The sequence below is a fragment of the Limulus polyphemus genome, unplaced genomic scaffold (assembly GCF_000517525.1).
Source record: "Limulus polyphemus unplaced genomic scaffold, Limulus_polyphemus-2.1.2 Scaffold232, whole genome shotgun sequence".
Taxonomy (NCBI): domain Eukaryota; kingdom Metazoa; phylum Arthropoda; class Merostomata; order Xiphosura; family Limulidae; genus Limulus; species Limulus polyphemus.
In genome coordinates, this window is record NW_013665842.1 from 664912 (window position 1) to 689798 (window position 24887).

At 34.1% G+C, this 24887-nt stretch overlaps 1 protein-coding gene across 2 annotated transcripts in view; it reads right to left on the minus strand.

Annotated features, from left to right (window-relative positions):
- The window catches only part of LOC106478612 (nephrin-like), a 108115-nt gene that overhangs the window by 28188 nt on the left and 55040 nt on the right, over positions 1-24887 (minus strand). For both annotated transcript variants that reach the window (XR_002609946.1, XM_022382233.1), the window contains exons 5-10: positions 19761-19964; positions 13780-14076; positions 11439-11729; positions 10610-10897; positions 5611-5910; positions 2605-2730 (exon numbers count right to left, since the gene is read on the minus strand). Coding sequence is in view for 1 of the 2 variants with exons in the window: in XM_022382233.1 (XP_022237941.1) it covers positions 2605-2730; positions 5611-5910; positions 10610-10897; positions 11439-11729; positions 13780-14076; positions 19761-19964 (1506 nt within the window). In the remaining variant the exon portion in view is untranslated. The remainder of the gene's footprint in view (positions 1-2604; positions 2731-5610; positions 5911-10609; positions 10898-11438; positions 11730-13779; positions 14077-19760; positions 19965-24887) is intronic.

Below are 24887 nucleotides of genomic sequence, written 5' to 3' on the forward strand. Positions count from 1 at the left end.
TTCTCATTTCATTACAAATATGGTGCTACTGTGTGCCGTTTTTGCTGTACTTAATTACAGACAAGCAAACAAACAAACAAACAATCTCAGAGTTTTAGTATATAGATTGCTTTTTTCGCTTTTTTTTAGCCAACATACAAATCTTTGCAGTATTGTAGATAAGTAAAATATTAAAAATACTGTATTTGTTTCTTGTTTGTTGTTAAACACAAAGCTTCACAATAGGCTATGTTTTCTGTGTCCATCACGGGTATCGAAACTAGGTTTTTAGCGTTGTGAGCCTTCAGACTTAACGCTGATTAATTGGGTTCGAAAATATTGTATGTTCAGCCACTTTCTTAAGGTTGTAATATTTTCTTTTACTCATATAATAAAATTGCCTAAAAAATCAGTTACAATGAAATGTTCGCATAATATTAAAAGTTCCGTATCCTAATAGTCAACCATTTGTCAGATGAATATCATACTGGTTACTCAACGTAAATTATTTAAAGATGTACATATACTATATTTGCAAAATACACATTATATCCCAATCCGATACATGTCTATAACTTGACCAGTCTAAACCATCTGCGTTGTTAGGTTTACTTACAAGTTAAAAATAAGTTTAACGGTTTATTAGAAATATGTTTTCAACTTTTTATGATATTATCCGGACATAAAAACGACAGTTTTTTAAATAAAATATCTCATTAACGTGCAAGTGTGAATACTATAGGAAAAACTCATTAAAAGGGGGTAATATGGAATCGTTTTAATCAAACCATGCCTCACTTAACATTCTCATGTGTCGTGCTTTATTTTTTGAGTCTGCTTAGTAGTAACATCGCTGCATATTTCACAGCTTCCTTATTTAGAGTAAACGTCCAGTTACTGCAAAAACGCGCTCCGCACTTTGGAGTATTCAGAGTGCTATAATAGTGACGGAGAAATCCCACTATTTGATCAGACAAGAGTAGCTCAAGAGTTGATAGTGGGTGCTATTGATTAACTTCCTTCTCTCTCGTCCCGTCCCACCAAATATGCTCGCCCTTTCAGCCGTGGGGACGTTATAAGGTAAAAGTCAATCCCACTATTCGTGGGTAAAAGAGTAACCCAAGAGTTGGCGGTGGGTGGTGATGACTAGCTGCCTTTCCTCTAGTCTTTCACTGCTAAATTAGGGACGAGTAGCGCAGCTAGCCCTCGTGTAGCTTTGCACGAAATTCAAAACAAACAAAGAAACTTATTGGTAGGTTTATAATTAGTAACGACTACGTACAAATAGCCCGTTGTGAAGCGTTTCGCGAAAATTCCAATACAAGTTCCTTTATCTAGAAACTTATCACCTTCTGCTGCTTCATTCACGTTACTCAACCTGATAAAACGTTTTTCCACTACTGTTGAATATCCACGAGTTATTTTATTATCATTGTTAAGCCTACGCAATCTTTTCTACTCTAACTATTGTGTTTGTCCTAGCCGTTTTACTCCCACGGTGGAACCTGTTCGAGCTGTTCTACTCCCACTGTTGACTCTTCACAAACTATATTATTCCCATGGGCATCCTACAACCGGTCCTTTCTTCCTTATTTCTATGGTTGTTACGTTTGTTCGAGTAAATGTATTTCTTATATTTCATCTTAATACATTTCGTTATTACATCTTTATAACTTATTTCATTCGTCCTGTTCACAATGAACAGATACCCGTGGTGGGCAGAGCACAGATAGCCCTTTGTGCAGCTTTGTGCTTAACTACAAACAAACAAACACAATGAACAAATTAACTTTATTTTCACCATAAAATTTGCCTCATCTTTATTCGGTTCATTTCGTTTTATATTAAAAGAGTTACTAGATTTCCTCAATAAAGCATGAACACATTTTTCACTATAAACTATTGTTTGGTCAGTCTTTCTGATCTACCTAAGCTGTTCATCTGTGACACGCGTGTAATTTGATTAATTTAACTAATTCCGAAATTTTATCTGTGAAACAAACAACTGAGTTATCCCCGATTTTCAATCATTTAAGTAGAAAATGTAAATTGTAACCAATAAAATAAAACAAGATCAAGTTAAACAGATGGCGTAACTAGATTTGAAAAATCGTTGGCTACGCGTTTACCTTGCGATATGGAAGCGAGGATCGTAAATAATTATGATTGAACTTGGTTTTGGTTTTCGCGCAAAGCTACACGAGGACTATCTAGGCTAATCGTCCCTAATTTAGCAGTGAAAGACTAGAGGAAAGGCAGCTAGTCATCACCACCCACCGCCAACTCTTGGGCTACTCTTTTACCAACGAATAGTGGGATTAACCCGCACTTTATAACGCCCCCACGGCTGAAAGGGCGAGCATGTTTGGCTCGACGGGGATTCGAACCCGTGACCTTGATTGAACTAAAAATTTAATTTGTGGCCAACTTCAGGATAAAACAAGAGCGTGGAAATAAATTTAAGTTGAACTTTGAGTCATTATTTCTTGCAAACCAGATGAACTTAAGTTTAACACCATTAGGAAATAGCATAATGCAATCTATTACCTCTGACTCAGTGAGGTTAACTTCTTTGTGCTTGTTACTTAACAAAGGAATGCTACATCAAAAGTTGGTTATTCTTACCTTTCTCGCTTTCTTCTCTCTCTCCTTTCATCCGAATCAATAATACAATAATGATAGCAAGAAGAACTAAAGCTGTCACAACTCCCACCAATATTCCTAGATGAGGCTTCAGAGTGGTTGGGTAGTCTGTTGGCAGAAAGACTGCTCTTTATGCTTCTGACATGATGATTACTTAGTACAGCAATGAAGATAAAAAAAAAATGAGTGAAAATATTTTCCCCACCTATATGAGTGGGAGATCTCTCGAACTTCAAAATGCAAAATACCCGTGTCGGATTTATAAAGAATGTATGTATTGAATCTTTTTTGGTGTTCGAAAAAAAAAAAGGTTTTTACATACAGGAAATATAATTACTTTAAAGTAATAAATTCCAATTGAATCATAATAGCATCGGTATAGACTGTGATTTGGCAAAATTACGTATAATATATTACCCGCGTGTTCAGAAATTAGCTGCCACTGAAAGAATGTTAAGAGTTCGTCACGCGAGTTATCCAGTCACTAGCAAATTGTCTTCTTTGATAAGAGATAGCTTAGATTTCCAGTAGAAAAATATAAATATATATATATATTATCCCAAACAAACAACAGCAAAAACTTGTTTACCGTTAAAAGAGCTCAGAAAATGTTTAATTTGTCCTATACTGATGTGGTGACTTAACCCGCTTTCCGAAAATTGAAAAAAAAATGTAATTAATCAAGAATTTTAACGTTATTAGTTTTATTCAGACATTTTCCCCATGTACAGAAGTTTTTCGACAAAGCAGCCAACTTGCTGATGGAACATTTCTCTGCAGTGGTCCAAATAAGCAAACCTTCGTTAAAAAGTTAACACACTTTGACTATTTCCGTATTTTCTTACAAAAATGGACATTTGCACACTAGCTATAAAACACTATACCTGTAAAAATATACGACGAACTTAACGCCCAGTCAGTGTAAAAAAAAGAAAAAACCATATACATTTAAGAAAATTAGATTAACATTATCCCAAACAATTTCAGGAAAAATCAACGTAAGAGGATAAAACTGACTTTCACATTAAATATTCAACTGATACTGGTTCAGACATTGAAAGCCTTACATCTTCGCTAAAAAATAAAAGTTTTTATTTTGAAAATATCAAGCTTGATGCTCATAGACTTGGAAGTAATTATATTAGATACCGGTTTCTTTGCGAGAAAGAACTTCGTTAAAAACAGAAACCTAACCAGATTGAAAAACAATCTGTGAACAATTTTCAACAGGAATGTAAAAGAAGATAAATCTAACGCGTTTGGTTTTAATACTATATGAATATTTTAAGTCAAAGAGAGTTTTCTTAAAATCGGGGTTTGTTACTTAGCATAAAAAGTTGGTTATCTGCGATGTGTCTAGAATGGGGGCTTGAACCTCTAGATTATAATTATAATTCATCATGCTTACCACCGAGTCGTCAGGGGACATAAAATGAAAGCAGGAAAAAACACAGCTGCATTACTAATAAGGATTTAGTAACATGTAACTTCCTCAAGCACAAAGTTAATATTAGCATCTACAGCAAAATCATTAAAAGTCTTATCAAAATTAAAATATTTCAAAAACGAAACGTCTTCGAAACTACCTTTCTCCAGAGAATTAATTACTAAAATATTTTTTTCTGAAAATTAACGCCTAATTCAAAACTAATAACATTCCATAACTATAAGTTGTAAAAAATTCAAAGTCCACGGTGCATATTTTTTACCAAATAATGAAATGGAACACTTTGTGCCATTAGTAGCAAATGATATTTACTATGACCCTGGCTTTTATTTTCTCACATTGTACTTGAGACCATCTAATAGAGAACTCATGCACTTTGCTTAATGACGAAGGTAATATTTTTTATCATTACCTTCAAGTTATCCTAACTTGCTCATAAACCCCCATCGATTGGTTTCGACTGAAAATGTTATTTACCAAAAAATGCACAACTGTCCAAGTATTCTACATGCTCGTGTAGCGACGTGACAGGCCGAGACAAGTTCCGAATTCCAGAACGAGACGAGGCAACAAACGTAACACTTTAAAAAGAACTATAAGGACAAAGGATCTGTCATGACTTTTGTTCGACAACAAATTCCAGGATTCAGATGCACGTACCAAAGCGAAACGAACTGACGATAAGCCCGAAAGTTTAAGCACGTGAGTAGTACTTGTTGAGTTCGATAAAAAAAAACTAAATGCAAAAACATTGTAGTTGATATTAAAAGTCGCTTAAGAATTAAAACACAGCTCTTTCCGATATATAATATGAAACAGAGTAAATACACGTCTGCTACTTTGACAGATTAAAATGGTAAGTCTTATTTCAGTTTATCGTTCCACTGCAGTGTGTCAATTTCATAAAACGTTTGAGGTGCACAGTTGTTCTTACATGTTATCAGGGTCAGCTTAATTTATACACTTTGCTACCTTACTACATGAACGGATTGTTGCAATTTCTTGTAAACTTTTATTTTAACAATTTATATTTAGGACTTTGATTGGAAGAGTTTCATGTTATTCATCTTTATTTACCTGCAATGAAGTGAAGTCCATATTTACGGCCTAATTTATTGATTTTAGTAAAGAAGAGATTGCTTTAAATTTTAATTAATTATCTTATAGCACAGTTTCCAAGTCGGTAGGACACAATGAAAGAATTAATGATAGCGCGAGATAGTCAATATTATTGAAAATAAAATCAGTACAATACGTTTGATTTCTTCATCCTAGGCCTTTACATCCCACGTCTATCCGCTAGAACCAGCTCTGCATGATATATATAATTATATGACTATATAATTGTACATATGTGTGTCCCGATTGTTTATTACTTTATTTGGATTATTATTATTATAATAATAAAAAAGTATATACGTACATAGGTATATCCACAAACTTAGTACATATGTGTGTCCTGATTGTTTATTACTTTATTTGGATTATTATTATTATTATAATAAAAGTATATACGTACATAGGTATATCCACAAACTTACCTAAATGCCATCTAGCAGAGATCTGGGTTTGGGCAGTTATGGTAACGGCAGGACTCTTACCCTTAGCATTAAAAGAATAAACGAGTAAAACAAAGGATTTTCCAGGTGCGAGTCCAGAAAGCTTAAAAACTGGTTCAGTGATTCTGCTAACATTAGCTTGAAGTTCCTTGTTCTCAACCAGATAGGCCTCCAGGTAAAATCGCTGTTCCAGACCACCGTCTTCTCCAGGTCGACACTCCACATTCAAAGTATCACTACTGTAGTTAGAAATAGTGCAATTGTGAACTTGTTCTGGTGCTCCTGTAATGAGAAGAAATTAAGATGAAGTGAGGTCCTTAGCAAGGTTTATTTTTGATATATGAGAAGGCTTGCGTAAATAAGCTAACGATTGAAACAAATATTAAGAATTTCATATGAGAAAAATATAATAATCTAATCGCGATGCAGCATTCTATCAAGTAATTTTGTTTCTGCAAAGCCAACGATTACTTTGTATTTCAACGAAGTGATGTAAAATGCTTAAACTAGTAAATCATCTTGGTTTTTAAGCCTAACAGAAGTGGCAAATCCATACTTGCGTTACTACTCAGAACATTCTGTATTGTACGTATATGCATAAGCCTTAAAAGAAATCAAGCACGATAAATGTTATCAGCTCTACACAGCCTACCAACAAGTAAATAGACCTCTAACCACTCCAGAAAAAAATGCAGTTTTATCAAATGAATAAACATTAAACGCGTACAAGTTTGCCATTGATACTGAGTAGATCTACACTTTGCAATCTTTAATGCAGAAACAGTTTTACATCGTATTTACAAGATATGAAATGTTGGCCTATGAGGTTGCATCCCACTGGTGGTGAAGAACTTGGATGAGAGTGTCCCTAAAAGCTGTTTGCAGGGAACAGTCAGTCATTAACCACAAGTGTTCCATAAAATTCGTATTCGTCGATTGGCCTAGCCACGAAAAGGTAGTAGTAGTGCCCTCCTACAATACATCATTTTGTGACACGGACTGAAAGAGCAGAAGCTCCATCTTGCATGAAAGCACTGATATGTCTGGTAAGCTGGTCTGGTGGTAATGGGTCATACTTTCATTATTTTGTAACAGTAACAGCTATTTGACATGGGTCGTTCTCCACACTATTTCTCACAGAACGAAGTGTCTTTTCTGTTGGTTTGGGAACCCGGGCCATGTAGAAACCGTTGTCTTCCTATGTCACTGTGGCCTATGCTTAAAAGCTAACTTCTGATAGTAATGGATCACACTTGTACATATCCTGCAACAGGAGATACAACTAATTCTCAGGATCCTTTCGTTTGTAGTGTGTCCGTTTGCATTACTGGTTTTTACCGAACTATATCTGTATTTATACGTCGGAGTTATTTGCATGTGACGTCACTGAGATGGTGAAATGCTATTCTTGGGGTGGATCTATTTACTTATTGGTAGGCTGTATATTTGGTGTTTTCTATTTTCGAGTGATACGGTTTTATAATGTCCAATCTACTTGATGAGCATCAGTTACTAGCAATGGGATGCCCCAGTTGCATAAACCTTCTAATTTACCTTATAAACTGTAAATACGCCATAGTTAAAAAATGGCTGCAATGGTGAATATATGAATAAACTAAGTTACAGCCTCTAATGCCGTTGACGCTTGGTAATTTAAGTAACATGTTAAATATAATAGGACATTTCCCGTTGTCTGGGCTCTGGCAATAACCTAAAGATATAGGTAGCATTCGTTCGTAAGGACAGTTTTAACATTTAGAAACTTAGTCTTATACCAATTTATTTCTGTCCTCTTTGTATAATGTAAAATCATCTGGTGGTTTACAAAAAACGCAATTAAAGAGTTAAGTTAGGGTTAAGAAACTCTGTCCAGCGTGTATGCAGGCCTGAATACAACCTAGTTTGGTTTGTATAAGGTGTACATAAATCCTTCCTATTATCTCACGAGGTAGTCAAATTTGTAGTTAATACCAAACTTAATAAGACTAAATAAGGACGATATTTGGTAAAAAAAAAAATGTGTTCAGCAGTTTGATTACATTGAGGTTTATAAACTACACAAAAATACTGGTTTCTAAACCTAGCAATATTCATTTTAACGATATAATTTGGTACAACTGAAGAACAAATATTTTTATTTTAAAAGGCTGTTTCACAGACACACAAGTGACTTTTATAAAGTTCCAAGCCTTCTCCTTCTGAATCCATGTTTCTCCAAGTAAAAAATTAATGTTGTACTTTATAGCTTTGGTTCTATCCTCTCTCAATCAATGAATATCATTCTACATAACACATCTTCATTCCATCTAATTTTTATTCTTTTCAAAGTTTACTGGAAAAATAAGAGATTAATATGCTTTAGTTAATTCAATCTAAGCTTTCAATATGACACAAAAATCAGATTAAAAAGAACAGTAAATCTAATATATGTGTGTGTGACAGTGCCTACACAATTTAAAAATCAATAATATCATATGAACTTTTGCAGAGTTTAGTATGAGACCTTTGCCTGAAAATTTTATTTGCAACCATTTGACATTTCAAACTGAATTTATATGAAATATTTTAAGACTTCTGAATGGATTCTACTTATAAACTTTAAAAGATCGTATTTCATTAAAAGTTTAATGTTTCACCTTTTTGAAATCTGATGGCTTCTCTTGAATTTTAAAACTCGTGACTCGTATAGTGAACACTAATATGTTAACAACTATACTTTTTGAGTATTTAAAAAATTATTTAAAGTGGATATAATTTAATTAGATAATAGATTTCATACCATAAAGATAATTTGAGTTTCTCAATTATTGTTAATCGGCATTTTAACATAAGTTTATGAAATAATATGAGCACCATATTTCACAAAAAAAAAATCATATTTTATAAATAATGTTGTATATCATCGAGTTTGGTGTAGATGAAGGTATCTATAGAGGTACGGGTTATTATTTGTTGTTGTTTCTTAGCACAAACTTACACAATGGGCTATCTTCAATCCTCCCACCGCGGGAAGGCAAGTTCCGAATCTTAGCATTGTAAGTCCGTAAACTTATCGCCTACTCACTGAATGACACGAAAAAAAAATCTAATATATAAACATTGAACTTTCTTCCGGAAATTCAGAGTTGTTGAAACTAAAACTTGATCGTTAGAAATTATTCTTCTACTGTTTTTAATGCGAGAATTATCTGAAGCCTTAAAGCATGATACTTTGAAACAACGTTTGGAAAATGTGAAATTTAACCATAGTTTAAAACAACTAAAGAGAAATAATGTTTGTCATCGAATTGTCTTCTTTGACATTGTTTCTACAGAGTAACTTACTTATTTTATTCCAAGTTCTCATAAAAATAAATAAAGCATTTAATTTCTTCTTCTTCTTCTTTCTTTTTTTATCTTTTTCCCCCAATAAACACTGAGGTTTGCACCAGACATAATATGGTGCGTTTCGTGAATTTCGCCCGATTTGATAGGCATCGTTTACAGAAAGAACTTGATAATTCTAGAACGTGCACTTTACGTAAATTACAATAAGCTACTACGTTAATCATTTAAAGTACCTATGATTTTACTCATATGTATGGCGATAATAACAGTAATCTATATAATGGATAAATTTCTCACCCGGATACTTCGTTCTCCTGTAAATCAAATATCTATATACATATATACAGGACAATTAGATATTGCAGAAGGAGAATAGTGTAAGCCTAATCCATCTATATACTGCTGAAAAAAATCAATATTATATAGTATTATGTGACTTTTTCCTTGACTCACTTAAAGCTGAGAACAGTGAGAGAAAATTCGTTTTTGTCCGTAAATTTTTTGTTCCTAATCGGCGCGATTTAATTTTGGTTCACGAGTGCCACTGTAGTTCTAGCACTCAGGTAACTAATTTTGATTCATGTGAACTCAACGTGAAAAATATCAGACCGGCTCTGTATTGAGCGAAATGTGCCGTCGGCAATGGATATGGAGGACATGTTGTGGTTGAAATACTATTATATGCCCAACTTCTTCATCTTATATTACTCTAAGAAAGTGAATAAATAACGTAGTGTTAAATATAAAACAGGCCTACTACTTATGTCTTATGACGAGTATAAGTATGCTTCCCCAGCTTAGAATAGGCGTTCACACCAGAACACAGGTATGTTGGCTGACGCACAATCTTTGTGTTAATCTTTATACAATTTTTATACACAATACAATTGTTACTTCAGAACACAATAATGTATTTGCTAGATACAATTTTAAAATGAACGAAAAACCGCACGTCATTTGTGTTGTTAGAAAACACAAAACTTGTGTGTCTATATCGCTACAATAATCAAATATTTTATAATTCACAACAACCTGCGTTAATTTGTGTTGTTGTGAAAAATACAACGATAATTTCCAACACCGTTTTACAGTATCATAAATTATCGTTTGTTTCGTTGTTTTGAAGTTAAGCACAAAGCTACACAATGGGCTATCTATACTCTGCCCACCACGGGTATCGAAACCCGGTTCCTAGCGTTGTGAGTCCGCAGACATCCCGCTGTGCCACTGGGAGAAATAAATTATCGTCAAAATCTTTCCGATATTACTTTATGAATGTTTATGAAGGAGTAAAAAATTGTGTCCCGGTGGATCTCAAAAAATGCCTTATTACTTGTACTGAACTAGCTTTACAAGTACCCAAATTTCTTGACAGTTTGGCTGGTTTGTAAGACTATTTAAGATAAAAGTTTGCTTTTTAGCTTACGTTTCTAACTTTCTAATCAACTCAAATGTAAAAAAATAGCATATAAAACACAACATTTAATTTTCTAACGAGCATAAGTTATAAAACAAACCTTTGTTGTGTTATTTGTAACGTCTACATTTATTTAATAAATTAATATGCTATAAATCTATACATTTCTAAGATACGATTAAATAAACAAGGGAACAAGTGAGGTGTCAGTATTTTCTGGAAAATACTGTAACTTACGAACAGATAATAAGGTAAAAATACAAGCTTCTTTCTGAACCCCGACCACATTCTGTGCCTTGCACGTCAGGAAGCCAAAATCGTTCTCATCTCGTGGTATGTATCGGGCCACACTCTTCAACCCAGCACTCTCGTAGGACAAGACTTCCCGATTTTCCACAGTATTATTGACAGTCCAAGTAAAAGTGACGTCATCAGGGTCAGCCTCAACTTCGCAAGATATTTCAACGAGTTCATCTAAAGTGACAGCATAGGCTATCTTCTGACCTTCTTTACAAACAGGGGCGTCTGGAATGTAAAAAGATGATAACAAATGCTCTTTATATAAGTATAATGACGTCACGAATGAAAACTTGAGTTTTAATTTGACCTTTGACTTTTACAACAGCATAAATCGCCTAATGCGTGTATTAAAATATACAAACATCATATGTTTACCACAAATATGTCCAACGCTCTTTTCTGGGGAAGGGGGACCAGAGTATATTGATGATCAGTGATGGTTTCGCATATCCAAACATTCTCTTCATGTTGTTAATTTTTTTTTCTTTGATTCATATAATAGCCTAACTAGACGAGTGTTTTTATAATGGCCGAAATATGTTTGTTATTACTGTATAACGTATCACCATATAGTTAACACACCTCAGGCTATTTATTTCATGATAGTTTTGCTTTTGTATTCAATGGTGACTAAAAAAAACGATTTGTGGTTATTGACTTTTTCACGGAAAACTATACAATGGGCTAAAAAAGACGAGGAAATAATTTTTTGATTGAATAAGGAGCTTTTACATTTGCATATCATTACAAAACAAAGAAAACTTACACTTGATTTTAAGCTCCAGCCCCTCACTTTCTCCTCTACCTTCTATGTTATCGGCTAGACACCGGTAGATACCGCTTTGTTCTCTTTTTACATTTTCCAAGACAAGTGATTGGTTGTGAACAAAAACTCCAGCTCGAGTATTGGTTAGTAACGTACTTCCTTTGAACTGCCACTCCATCTTTGTGATCTTTGGGTTTGACTGGAACTTACACTCTAAGTAAATATTCTCTCCTTCGTACAATTTGTCAGGCACTTGATTAGGAGCCAGGAATACGAACATCATAGGTGGATCTAGAAGAAACAACACTTGATTAGGAGCCAGGAATACGAACATCATAGGTGGATCTAGAAGAAACAACACTTGATTAGGAGCCAGGAATACGAACATCATAGGTGGATCTAGAAGAAACAACACTTGATTAGGAGCCAGGAATACGAACATCATAGGTGGATCTAGAAGAAACAACATTCGTGTTGTTAGAAAAATACGTAGGTTCAAAATCAATTAAAGACAAAAATTCGGTTTGCTTTGACTGTTGTCAAGCACAAAGCTACACGTCCTCCAGTGGGACAGCTTTAAATTTATGGGCTTAAAACGCTAGAATCCATGGTTCGATTCACGCGATTGACACAGTAGATAGCTCAATATGGCTTTGATATAAAACAAACAAACAAAACTACACAATGTGCTATCTGTTCTCCGCCCACCACGGCTATCGAAACCAACGTTTTTAACGTCGTAAGCCTGCAGACTTACAGCTAATCTACTGCGGGTAAAGACAAAAAATACGATAACTTGTAATCCGAGCGTTTTCGAAAGGTTGACTTTTCTTCATCAGGCTGCCCCTGATGTAAAAAGACCGATCTTTCGAAAGCACCCTGATTACAGAGTTTCGTATTTTTACAAAATATATAATGAATATTCGATAAATAACGTTTAGTTTGGCTAGCGTTTCCTTTAGCACTGGTTTTTGAAGTGGGCGTAGTTTCTGTTTTTGTACCCTTTCATCCGTCTCAAAATATAAAATATAACAAGGGAGAAGCTCGTCTTTTCTATGGCTACAAAAATGGAATATATATGGATAGACAGATAGATATATGGATATAACTAGATTGTTTGTCTTAGAGCAGAGCCACATTGGGCTATCTGCTGTGTCAACCGCGAGGAATAGAACCACGGAATTTGGCGTTGTAAGTCCATAAACTTAACGCTGTCATACTGCGGGACATAAATAGGTGAATAATACTGGTAAATTTTGGTAATTCTAATCACCAGATGTATTGACAGCTTGAATTGTATATTTATCTACATATTAAATCTCTTACGAAGTTTACAAATAATGTTAAAAAAAATTAATAAAATATTCGTTGTTTTTTTTCACTCAGGCTTCACCTCATTTTTCTGGACTAATAATTTTTCATTTTTTAAGTTTATTGCTAATTCGAACTTGAAAAGAGATTTAATTAATAAACATTTTTACCTAAGACATGTTCATTACTGAGAAAAAAATCAACTTTTTTAAGACTGGCAAGCATGATTTTTGCATTAACTAATCTCAGTGCTTACGTTTTAAAAACCATGGTCATTATAAAGAGTTCAAATGTTTAAATTAAGCTTTTAGACGTACTTATAAAACTAATCTACGTTTAATGAGTACCGTCTCATTGTTTGTAGTTTTAAAGTAGCAATAATATCCACAATAAATCATTTTTTGGCTTCATAGTTCTGAAATATATTTATGTTATTTAACATATCATAAAGAGAGAGATAGTGGAGCTAACATTCCTTTATTTTTAATTACTGTGTTACTGTAATGTACTTGTAAATTATATTAAAGTTTCCTCAACCAACAACAAGATACATCTTCTTAGACAAGCTTTTACTTAAGAAAGAAAAATAATATAAATCAGAGAAAGGCAAACATCTCTAAAAGGCAATCAATAAATGGAGAAGGACAAAAATGTACATAGAACTTAATTATATTTTTACAGGGCCATAACATATACGTTCAACACTATTATCAATAGTAGCAAAGAGAAATTAATTTCTTAACAGTAACATAAGGAAAAGTCTCGGTAAAAAATGTGTTTTAGATAGTTAAGTCATCTAATTTGATCTCGATTTCAACTACTTACATATCTATGTGTGTGTGCGTGTGTATTATTCTTTTGTATAAAACTAAATTAAACTGAAATATTCTAAACATTTTTGACCTGTATGTTGCCGATTTCAAATCATATTTTTAATGAAAAAGACACAAAGATATATGTATATGTAAGTTTGAAGATATGCTATGTTAGGAGTATTGGTTAACACTAGGCAATTTATGTTTCAACCTACAATATACATTTAAGGTCAATCCGTCAGTTTTTGAAATTCCTGGCATCTTGGGGTTTTCCGCCCGACAGGACAAATATTTTCCATTGTCGTCGCTAGAGGGCGTAAAGACGAGGTTGCTGACGGTTCGATTTCCACCATCCCTCACCGTGTCCATAGCACCTTCCATCTTCCGAGTTCCTAACCACCAGGTGATATGTGCAGGAGGACGTGACCCCGTTGTTTGACACTCGACTCCGAATTGACGACCAGCAGAAAAATGGCGGCGGGTTGAAATGAGACGTACATTCACTGGTTTCACTGCAATGTTATTGGTGATTCATGTTATAACAAAAGATCTATAACATAAAATGATAACTCTGCAGTTTACATTGATGTAATTTTGATTAACACTTAAGGTGTATTTCGTGCAACCCTCCAAAGGACTATTATAACTTTACAGATTATCTTTTATCTAAAAAAACGTTTGATTATACTTAATGGTTTGGAAAAAATAGCAGTCGTATTTATTGATATTTCCTATAACCTTATAGCTGAATTGCTTCAGTTATTTGTGACTCGAGTTTGCTTTTAAACAAAGACTCTTTTATATAAACAACACATTGACTATTGCTCTTAGACATACATCCTTCACCAATTTTCTAGTACTCTCGTTGTCATTCAGCAATTTTGGTTTTTTTTGTGACAATAAGAAGCCAACTTGTGGTACATGAGGCTTATCCCCCCCGCAAAGAATCATTGAACAAGTTTCTAATGTTTCAATGATGGAATTTTGTCTATAAATCTCAGTATTTTCAAAATACATTATAAATGTCAACATCTTAAGTCATCAGACTCTAAGTATATGAAAAGTAATACAATGAATGAAAGTTCTGAAGAATTATACTTGCCGCTACCAAAGGCGGCTCGAGACAGGGAAATCTGTTTTTTCTAACAATTCTAATATTTTCAAGTTTTATTAAATAAGCACTGCTTACTTGAGATTTTATTATTACTAAGTACTACAATCTTAAGAAAGGAGGTTAAAAAAGTACAAGTAAAAGAAAAACCATAAAAACTGAAACGTAAACCTGAATGTTTTTTATGGTTACGTTTTTATTACTTATATGAAGAAAACTGGGAAGAGAGTGACTTGGATGATTTATACAAATCCTATTCTGCTTACCTCCTATTGTGCTTACTGAATGTACTGAGCTATTCTGCTTACCTCCTATTGTGCTTACTGAATGTACTGAGCAACTAAGGCATGTGATCAGTGTCACCAGAAGAAAAAAAAAAAAGCTAAATATCATCAATATAGTTACTATGTGAGAAACATGAAAAAACTACCATTAATCGTCAGCCTGAAGTCATGGCTAAAACCGCCTTATTCAGCTGTAAACGAATGCTTAAGATTATAGGATCAGGTGTTAAAATATAGGTTTCTCTAAACTTTCATTGCAACAGTAAGTGTTAAGGATCTTATCTATTGCTATTTTTCAGTGTTTCTGACAGACTGATGTGTTATTACGTCAGGCCCGTAGGGAGGAGATTCACACACACTATAGAAAGAGTAATCTATCACAAGAAAGTTAGTAGTTATGTTCGAAAAGTAGGCATACCGAAAGTCAGAAGATTTTGAAACTTTTGCTGAAGCCTTCAGCAAAAATGCTTTTTCATTTATAAACCTAGTCTAATATAAAATATAGCTCGAATCACTTTTAGAAATTAATACCTCATTTATGCAATATATCATCTCATTCAATTACAAGTCCTAGGGAGTTCCGTCATCCTCTTTATCATCCTAAAGCCTAAGAGCATATAAAAAAGTAACGGTTGTTCTAATAAAAATACGATCTAGTAAAAAAATCCAAATACTCTATAATGCTGTCGGGAAAGAAATGAAACTTAAAATCGCTAATAAGCACTTTAGAAAGGAAGCACATTTACTGATATAATCATAAGAAGGCAAAACAGACCAACGTTCTGTCGAAACATGTATTATATTCCAGTATAAATATATTATTTCATTATACTTATAAATCGTTGTTTCCCTACTTATTATCACTAATAAGTGCATATTAATTTTAAAAATCACCAAAGAAATATAGGTATATAAAATTAGTGTTATAATAAGCTTCATTGGCCTATTCGGACACCATTGTTCGAAACTAATCAATGGAAAGCTGTCATATTTGGCAGGTGAACTAATTAATGATCACGAAATTCTCACAGCCAACGTGCTAACAATTTTCAGTGTGACTGCCATTCGTGTCTAGTTTCGTTCATTCGTGGGACACAGTGATACATAGCTAACTGCTATTGTCTGATTTCCAACAGTTACACTTAACTTGGTGTCGTATAATATATTTCAAGTCTGTTAAGTTAGCAGACTAGACACGGTAAACCAAATACCTGATATGGCCTCGTAGCCAAAAATCAACGAGAATAAGATCCGGAGACCGGGTTGATAAAGTGTGTGGAAAATATCCGGTGATTCCTCATTCCCTGGTAGTATGTCCCACCAATGACTTAACATTCGTGCAATGAGTAAATGAGCCTCATCTTGCATAAGGATGGTTTCGTCCAAAACTACCCTTTTCTGAAGTGTAGGAATGATAACATGTTCAAAACTACTATTTTCTGAAGTATAGGAATGATAACATGTTCAAAGCTACCCTTCTCTGAAGTATAGGAATGATAACATGTTCAAAGTTACTCTTCTCTGAAGTTTAGGAATGGTAACATGTTCAAAACTACCCTTCTCTGAAGTGTAGGAATGATAACATGTTCAAAACTACTATTTTCTGAAGTATAGGAATGATAACATGTTCAAAGCTACCCTTCTCTGAAGTATAGGATGATAACATGTTCAAAGCTACCCTTCTCTGAAGTATAGGAATGATAACATGTTCAAAGCTACTCTTCTCTGAAGTGTAGGATTGATAACATATTCAAACTACCATTCTCTGAAGTGTAGGAGTGATAACATGTTCAAAGCTACCCTCTTTGTTCAAGAATGTTTTCAGCTTTCCATAAGTCTCATTCTGCATGATCCTTCCCGTATGCCCCTTTCACGTTGATATTAAGTTACCTTTGCATCAGTCTTTTTAACACGACTGTGATGATTTGTGAGAAAACAACTCCACGATAATCAGTCAGTCCAATCATGGCAGGTATTTCAGTTTAAAATCTCTCGAAGTTCATTTAAAATAGAGGGCGAGATTAAAGAGCAAAGCTAGACCTGAAAGAAACATAAGTTTTGAACTAGCATTTGAGAAATGATTATTTGCCCGCGTGACATTAACTTTAGTTATGATAGATGTATCAGGAAAATCGAAGAAAGCTTGTGATGCTTCTTGGTGTTAGGAAGTAACCAAAGCTGTGACGTCAGGAGCCAGCTCACGGTAGACCTAAACATATTTTTGAGGATTTGTCAAGTATTGGTTATTAAAACGTTAAAACATAAAGTTACAAATTAAAACTAATATAATTAAGGCCAATTTGAATATAAAATTAATAGCAAATTAATGTTATAAAGCTAAGAAAACGGCCTTTTCCAATGCAGGAATCTATAGATCCTGTACCCAAAGTAATTTTGCTGTGGGAAGAAACGGGACACCCCGAGAAAACCCACTTTAACGAGCCAGGCGCTGAAAACATTGCCTGACCCGTGCCCGGAATGTCCTGGAAAGAAACAAGGCGCAGATTAGTATACATACATGCAATAAACGGTTTAGAGGATACTAACGTCTGGCAAAAATAATTGGGAAAAATCGATTCGAGCTTGGAGTCATTTATAAAAGCAGAATATATCCTAGCATGCTTAGTGCTGTTTTTGTATAGTCACCAGTATTCAAATTGCACTATAGAGTCTTCTGGTAGAATTATATTTGACACTGGAGTCACCTTTTCCATTATGCCTTACCGCATCCATCTACTAAATAGTGTAACTCTTTAATGATAAAATTTATAATTATGGGCAGGAAACTAGGCCAACTAACTTTGTAATAGCCTTGTGTATATGGTCTGTTTACAGTTTTCTTTTCTTAGAACCAAGTTAGTTCTAAGTCACAAAAATAAATAATAAATTATTGGGAAATTAGGCTACAAGAAGCGCAGTTTATAGACTGAAGAAACACTTTTTTAAACATAGTCTTTAGGTGTGTTTCTGTAGAGCTATCTTTTTACTGTATGCATTTCATGGTATATGGCATTGCAATCCGTGCGCAATATGGTTACGTGTGCTCAAAAGCAATAGAAAAAGTATATCCCTGACTTTTTCGTGTTTATATTCAATTGCTTAAAACTCCACATTCGCTAAGACTTTATTTTTCTGCGTCATATAAAATATAGATTTGTAACGTTTTCAAATGTAAAAACGTTATACAAAAAAGATATATTAATTTTGTACCCAAATCACCCTGAGATGTTTATAAATGAAAATCAACTAACTCAAAAGATCACTGCAAAAAATGCTATTTTTTAGTCAATGGACTGTGAATAAAATTAATAACTTCAATTGTAAAAGCATTACAAGCTTTGAGTTCACAATCTTCTTTTTATCTATTACAGAGAAGAAAATTTAGCTGTAATGATATTAAGAAAATGCCAGAAGAAGATAGGTAAAAGATATATCGGTAATGTGTGGAGTTTACACACCAGGAAAAACAGCGCCATCTACTGCAGGCACACAAAGTTTTCTGAGAACAACGAAACGTTTAAAAATATATTGATAGCGTCTAAGAAAGATGTAAATGTAAAAACTGAGAAGACTGAATATATGTACAATATAAATAAGATGAGGTGTTCCTAAAGTAAAACACTAAATCATGTGGGTCGTTCAACCTTCATGTTCCTCAAAATAATGTAAATCAGCTCAAGCACCTAACCTAAACTATTCGTAAACATTTCTAATCGCAGTGCCAATTAACTTTTGAGTATTTGGATTATTTTTGAATTCTGTGAGAGGAAATAAAAATGTATGGATCAAGTTATTCTTCTCTGGATCATGTTTTCATGGATATTTCAGTACAATGTGATATTTAAAAATAGGCGTTGATATGAAGGAAATAAAAAAAAAAGATGTAAACTTAATTAGATTCTTCAATCACTCTTTCCTCTTAATTGAAGGAAACTCAAGATTGCTAGAAAATGACCTGTAACGCCTTTAAAATTCTTAAATTACGTTTATTTATTTGGTAAGATAACTGATTGTAATCTACATTATGTTATAAGTCGAAGACAAGTTCTAAAAACTTAAAACCCTGATTAAAGTTTTGAAGCTTTTAACACTTTTCAAGGAATTAAACAAAATGTGTATTATTGATTTTAATCGCATAAATTTCATGTTTTTTTTTGGATTATTCGTTTCGTATTTCAAGTCAGAGATGTGTAAAAAAATAATATTTCAAATCTCTATTTTGTCTCCTACAAATCATTGTTCAGGGAGCCTTTGGTTCAATAAAAGAACTTGTCAGCTGGCCAGTGTGTTAAGTGGGAGATAAAGGTTTATCTGAAATGTATCTTTTAAATCCGAAATGGATGAATCAAGAAGAAAGTGAGAAAACATTTTGCAGTGTGCATGATTTTAATCACATGTTTTACGTCTATTGTTTTTTCAAACCCACATTTCACATTGTCTAGCAACAACTTTTTAAATTTCACATTTTCTAGCAACAACCTTTTTAAATTTCACATTGTCCAGCAACAACTTTTTTAAATTTCACATTGTCTAGCAACAACCTTTTTAAATTTCACATTGTCCAGCAACAACCTTTTTAAATTTCACATTGTCCAGCAACAACTTTTTTAAATTTCACATTGTCCAGCAACAACTTTTAAAGAGAAAGCAAAATATCTCACTTTAACCAACTAAATGTCTAAACTAATAAACGTTGGAGATTAGATGTCAAATATATATCAGATGATATCAACTCCATCTTGGTGGATAAAATTTCGAATCACCAAAGAAAATGTATATATTAACAGTATTAATCACTCACAATTCATATCGATGAACACAGAAGCGATCTTCGGTGAGGTAAGGTTAGTGTTGGAAGCCTGACACGTGATTTCTGTCATCAAATCCTCTTGCGAAAGTTCTTGTACAATATAATCATTTCGAACTGTGTGATCTTGCGTTTCCTGGAAACTATCATCAATTTGAATAGAATTTCTCCACCACGTCACTGTTGGAGATGGTTTTGCTATATGAAGGATAAATAAAATAACTGAAAAAAGTGCCAACAAACCAAGAGAGGACAGAAAGTTATGTTGAATGTATTTCGCAAAAAATAATTATTATTCCTATTTTTACTTTTCTTCTGAAATCTTTTTTTGAAGTCTATTGAATAGAAGAAAACTACTGAAACTGAACCAAAATTTACTCAGTTCTCCCACTTGAACATATTCAACTACACCTAATGTACGTCTTTATTTTCTGTAATGTTTATTTGTATTTTCAACCTTTGTATGCGGCAGCCGTTGTTCGTATCACGTTGAAAAAAATCCAATTCCCGAACACATCCAGTGTCATGCCCGATTGGTTCTTGGAAGGGTGACCACCCAAGAATACCGAGTGATGATGGCATCATTACCGGCCTGGCATGGCCTAGTGGTTAGGGCACTCGAATACAGATCTATGGCTAGCGGGTTTGAATCTCATCATCGAACACGCTTGCTCTTTCAGCCGTGGAGGCAATATAATGTGACAGTCTATTCTACTTTTCATTTATAAAAGAGTAGTCTATCACTGCTACAATAAGGACGGCTAGCGCTGATAACCTTCGGCTACCTTTGAGCACTCAGCTGGTGAGACAGCGGTAAGATTACGAACTCAGCGCTATAATTGCGGTTGAAACCGCTTATCTGCTATTCTAAACAGGGCGTGCATGGGTTGGCCCTGCGGTAGAGCTATGAATTTCGGAGCTGCATTCACATCCGTGAGATAACACTAAATATTCGCCAAGCTGCAAGCTGTCGGTGCGTTATAAGAGTGACAGTAAACCTTTTAGCATGGATAGTGGATGGAGGGTGGTAGGTTCTGGTCAGTATTCCAAAATTAGGGACGGTTTCAGATAGCCTCAGTAACCTTGTCATAAATACAAAAATACTATTCTAAATTGCTTTATATATACCTTCAGGGGTATTTACTAAATGTTCTTATTTTCATAAGAAATTCCATAGGCTCTATCTAATAATTATGATAGAAAACAATTGAGAACAACTTTAGGAAAATATTGGGTGCTCCAAGCTATTAAGATAACAGCTTTGAATATTTTACGGTCTAGTAGTTTACAAGTCCTTATTAGGACAATGTCTGAGAAACTGATATGCAAGTGTTTTGATCAGTAACTCTCATAATATGAGAGCTTTGAGAGCAGCGTAGCCTAAGAGGTGGCATGCTCAGACTGTGAGCTCGAGGATTCTTGGTTCGTCTCTCGTTGCCGCAAAAACGCGCTCCGCACTTTGTGGCAATAAGACTGAAGAACAAATCTCGCTCTTCCTTTAGACAAGAGTTGCCTAACAGTTGCCGGTGGGTTATGCTGACTATCTGCCTTTCCTCTAGTCTATCAACTAAATATTAAGAAATGCTATGATCAGATAGTTCTTGCGTAGTTTTGCGCCATAATATTAAAAGATTAGTATATTTCATAGTTTTAGAAGAACACCTGTTTAAAAATCATAATCAGGGATCAATTTTAGATGAATAATTATAGAGCACACTTCTTAATTATTATTGTGTAGAAAACAACCCGATTTTTATACACAATTATAAAACAAAATATTAAAATTGATGCATGGCTATTTTCAAAGTTCTTCCGCTTTACTAGTTACATTGTTTTTGTAAAGCACATTCTCACTAACTTCGTTTGTTATCAGAAGAAACCATGGCACAAAAATAAAAAAAACTAAAGAACAAACATCAAACATAACAGATAACGACACGTTATTCCGGGTTCATGATTCTATTTTCTACCTTTGGGATGGGTAGTATTTTGTGATATACGGCAGTCACGAAAACATCAAGTTCTATAAGGGGGGGGGTAAAAAAATAAAAGCGCTTACACCCACTCAAGAATAGAATATTTCTAGTAATAATGTGACCAGTCCTATGACGGAACATGTTCAAATATTTATGTTGACATTCTGAGAAGAATTAGCTCTTAGTTTTTACATGATTGTCTTTTTTTTTTTTTTACATTTAGATTACGCCGAGCTATCGTGACATCACACCGTTTCCTTTTCAAAGTCGTTCAAGAAAACAAATGACAAAACTTTCCAGAGAAGCTATTGCCTTGAAGAATCAAAATAAACATGACTTCCTTGGCACAAAATATTCCAATTTCACTTCACTTTAAGCCATAAGCTAATTAATTACGCATTTTTATTGTTTTTGTATGAGAAATAATATACCTTAATATGTAAATATATACGTATTTGTGCATGTTTATGACGTTTATACTTATCGGCTGAACCGGAATGACCAGTTGGTTAGGGCGCTCGACTCGCATTCTGCGGGTCGCGGGTTCGAATCCCCGTTACACCAAACATACTCGCCCTTTCAGCCGTGGGGGCGTTATAATGTGACGGCCAATACCCCTATTAGTTGGTAAAAGAGTAGCTCAAGAGTTGGCGGTGGGTGGTGATGACTAGCTGCCTTCCTTCTAGTCTTTCACTGCTAAATTAGGGGCGGCTAGCGCAGGTAGCCCTCGTGTAGCTTTTCGCGAAATTCATAACAAACTTATCGCCAATCAAATATTTAAATAGCTTTGGCGTCACAACTTCACTTGTTACTATTAGAACATCTCGAGATACAAGAAAAAAGTTAAGTGGAAATGTATATTGTGTCTTTTTAGAAGAATGAGAAATGGAAGTTGATTAAATAATATACTCTGTGTAAGATTAATAAATTAATCAATAACAATTTGGATAAGGTTTTTTACATTTGAAAATATTACAAACCCATATTTTATAATGAAAACTAAAGCCTCTACTAATGTGAAGGTTTAAATAATTGTATATAAACACGAAAAAATTCAGGGATATAATATAGCTTAATATAATAAACAGCATCAAGGTTATTTTCGATCTGGATACACCTCAAGTTGCCTATTGATTAAGGTAATTGTTGTTCTATATAGTGAGCCACAGGTGTTACAGAAAACCTTGCCAGGCATCTGTCTAAACAACTAAAATGGAAAGTGTTTTATTTTTGCTGTTTTTTTTTTATGATTCGGTACACTCGTAACACGAGATGTAGTAATATATTTTAGCCGGTTTCAAGCTTTCTCTAGCTAATTAGTTAAAATATTGCTTTTAGAAATTGGTTAAAGCGTAAATAATTTGAAATTAGAGAGCAACTACTTTAAAATTAACTCTCACAAGAAAAAATAAAGAGTATTAAAAATCTTTGAAGATTACAAAAGGTGGAAGCTCGATTACTTGGTAAACTAGTTCTGAATTTTGCGCAAAGCTACACGAGGGATATCTGCGCTAGCCGTCCCTAATTTAGCAGTGTAAGACTAGAGGGAAGGCAGCTAGTCATCACCACCCACCGCCAACTCTTGAGCTACTACTTTACCAATGAATAGTGGGGTTCACCGTCATATTATAACGCCCCCACGGCTGAAAGGGTGTGACAGGGATTCGAACCCGCGACCCTCAAATTGGGAGTCGAGTGCCTTAACCACCTGGCCATGCCGGGCCTAAACTAGTTCAACCTTAAGCGTTAAAATCATTATGATTGGCTACTTTGACGCTTATGGATTGATTTATCACAAAGTAACTCATTCTATTAGTAAAATAATATAGCATTTAATAAAATATTTAACAAATAAGGAGTTTGTTTAGTAAGTAAATGAATATATATATTGGGAAAGTAACTTTGAGGTCAAAATAGTTTACGTAGTTTTGCAAGCAATTTAACAGACATTCGATAAAAATTCTTTAGGGGCATAAAAAATGATCACATTTGAAGCTTCAACTCTGAGCCAAAATTACTTTCTTCAAGACAATACAGTATTGCTTGAACCGAGCATGGCCTAATAATTAATGTGTGGTACTTTGGATCCGAGACATTCATGATTAGCGTCCCATTACCACAGAATCGCACTTAGCACTCTGGCACTGTGAGTGGGATGTTAAAGTGACGGTCAGATCCTTTTATAAGATTAGAGAAACCCAAGAGTTGGCGGTGTGTGTTTTTTGAGTAGTTACATTCCCCCCTAATCTATTGGTTTAAAATTAGGGGCGACTAGCACAGTTTGCTCTTGTTTAGTTTTCCTCGAATTTTCGAAACAACTAGTCTTACTTCTTCCTTAAAAAAATCTGCATGTCAACTTGTGTTATCAATGTAAAACGGAATCGTTTTATTAAAAGAAAAACAAGTATACTAGGATAATCTTCAAATCTTTAGGGCTTATAACGCTAAAAATCGGGTTTCGATACCCGCGGTGGAAAGATCACATATAGCCTTTTGTGTATATTTGCGCTTAACAACAAGCAGAAGTATTCAGTCTGAATAATATATAATTTTCATAAACCATCAAAAATTCTAAACATAATATATATAACTATGTGTACATTTGCATAACAATGTTCTAAAGTTCCTTGTCATCGTAGAAATATTTTATGAAAAGAAAAAAACGCCCATGCTCTTAGAAAATCAATTACATATCTTCGCTAACGATAAAGATAAAACTTACCATTAGCACTCAGGATACAGGGATAAACGTAGAGGCTATTCCAAAACGAAAACTCGGTAGAATTATACACAAGAGAGAGAGCGGAAAACACAAATGTTAATGATATGATCGAATTAGTAACACTAAGTGTAAGTGAAACGCACAGTTGGAGAAAATTTCTGAATTGAAAGTCTTTTGACTTTTTTTTTCAGGAGAAAGAAATTATGTTGTTCAGATATGAACTGAAATAATATTGCGTCGCTTAAATGAATTCTCTAGGTCACTACAGATAGAATAGATCACTTAGAGCTGTTACTCAAAGCATCAAGTGAAATATCAATATCATATTTAATTATATTTTGTACTTTTAGTAAAAAAAAAAAATTAAAACTGGAAGACTCAAAATATTCATATTCTTTACCTCGACCCCCAATGGCACAGCGG